Source organism: Asparagus officinalis, unplaced genomic scaffold (genome assembly GCF_001876935.1).
Source record: "Asparagus officinalis unplaced genomic scaffold, Aspof.V1 AsparagusV1_Un4878, whole genome shotgun sequence".
Taxonomy (NCBI): domain Eukaryota; kingdom Viridiplantae; phylum Streptophyta; class Magnoliopsida; order Asparagales; family Asparagaceae; genus Asparagus; species Asparagus officinalis.
The window spans coordinates 1-942 of record NW_017977137.1 but is presented as its reverse complement, the minus strand read 5'-3'; the positions used below and the strand labels follow the sequence as shown (position 1 = coordinate 942).

At 38.9% G+C, this 942-nt stretch overlaps 1 protein-coding gene across 1 annotated transcript; it reads left to right on the top strand.

Annotated features, from left to right (window-relative positions):
• The first annotated feature begins 203 nt into the window (after positions 1–203).
• On the top strand, positions 204–340 carry LOC109828717. The gene has a single exon (XM_020395650.1). It carries the CDS (start codon positions 221–223, stop codon positions 338–340), a length of 120 nt encoding a protein of 39 aa, XP_020251239.1. The 5' UTR covers positions 204–220.
• Positions 341–942: the final 602 nt, after the last annotated feature.

Sequence of the window (942 nt, the reverse complement as noted above, 5' to 3'; positions counted from 1 at the left end):
ATCGGTTTCTACCCACATTGGTTCTCCCACCCGCATCGGTTTCTACCCACATTGGATTCTCCTACCCACTTCGGTTTTCTACCCACATTCCTTTCTCCCACTAGCATTGAACTTTCCATAATTTTTTCAATATAAATACTAGCACAACCCTCATTCATTCATCACAACTCTTCTCATTCCTCCTCCATAGTTCTTCTCAACAACTCTTCGTCCTTCTCTTATGGCATCTAGTCGTGGAAAATCATTCTTACAAGAAGAAGATCAAATTTTATGCGCTACATGGCTTGAAATATCTCAGGATCCAGTTTTAGGTTCCAATCAAAAGAAAGACAAGCTATAGGAGCGAATTTCAGCTCTATTTTACGAAAGGATTTCCAACGTTTACACCGGACATAGGAGCCCGAAGTCTCTCTCATGCCGAATGCAATTAATTATGAAAGCCATCAGTAAATTTCGAGGATGCATTCGACAAGTCGAGCGCCTCAATCCAAGCGGTGCTTCTGAACTTGATATTGTAAGTATATGAATTACATGTTTCTTGGTTATTAAATTATTTTCCACCTTTTCTAATAATTATTTCTTCTTTTGTGGTAGAATAAACGTGCTAGGATCATATTTGCAGAAGATCCAGAAGAGAAAAGAGGATTTCTATTTGATCATGTTTGGCCGATTTTGAAGGATGCAGAGAAGTGGGCAAATATAAGCGTCATGCCTTCTGCATCTTCCAAAATTTCAAAGTCTCGCTTGTCTCAAGGATCTGATTCAAACTCTCCTGTCATTGACTTAAATGAAGACAATCAGGCATATACCACTAATGACGACGACCATTCACCAATGAGCATTTCAACTAGTCGACCAATTGGAAGGAAGAACGAGAAGTTGAGAAGACGGAAAGAAATTGAAAGGAACATTGACTTTGAGGATTTTGCTAAAGGAAATCAA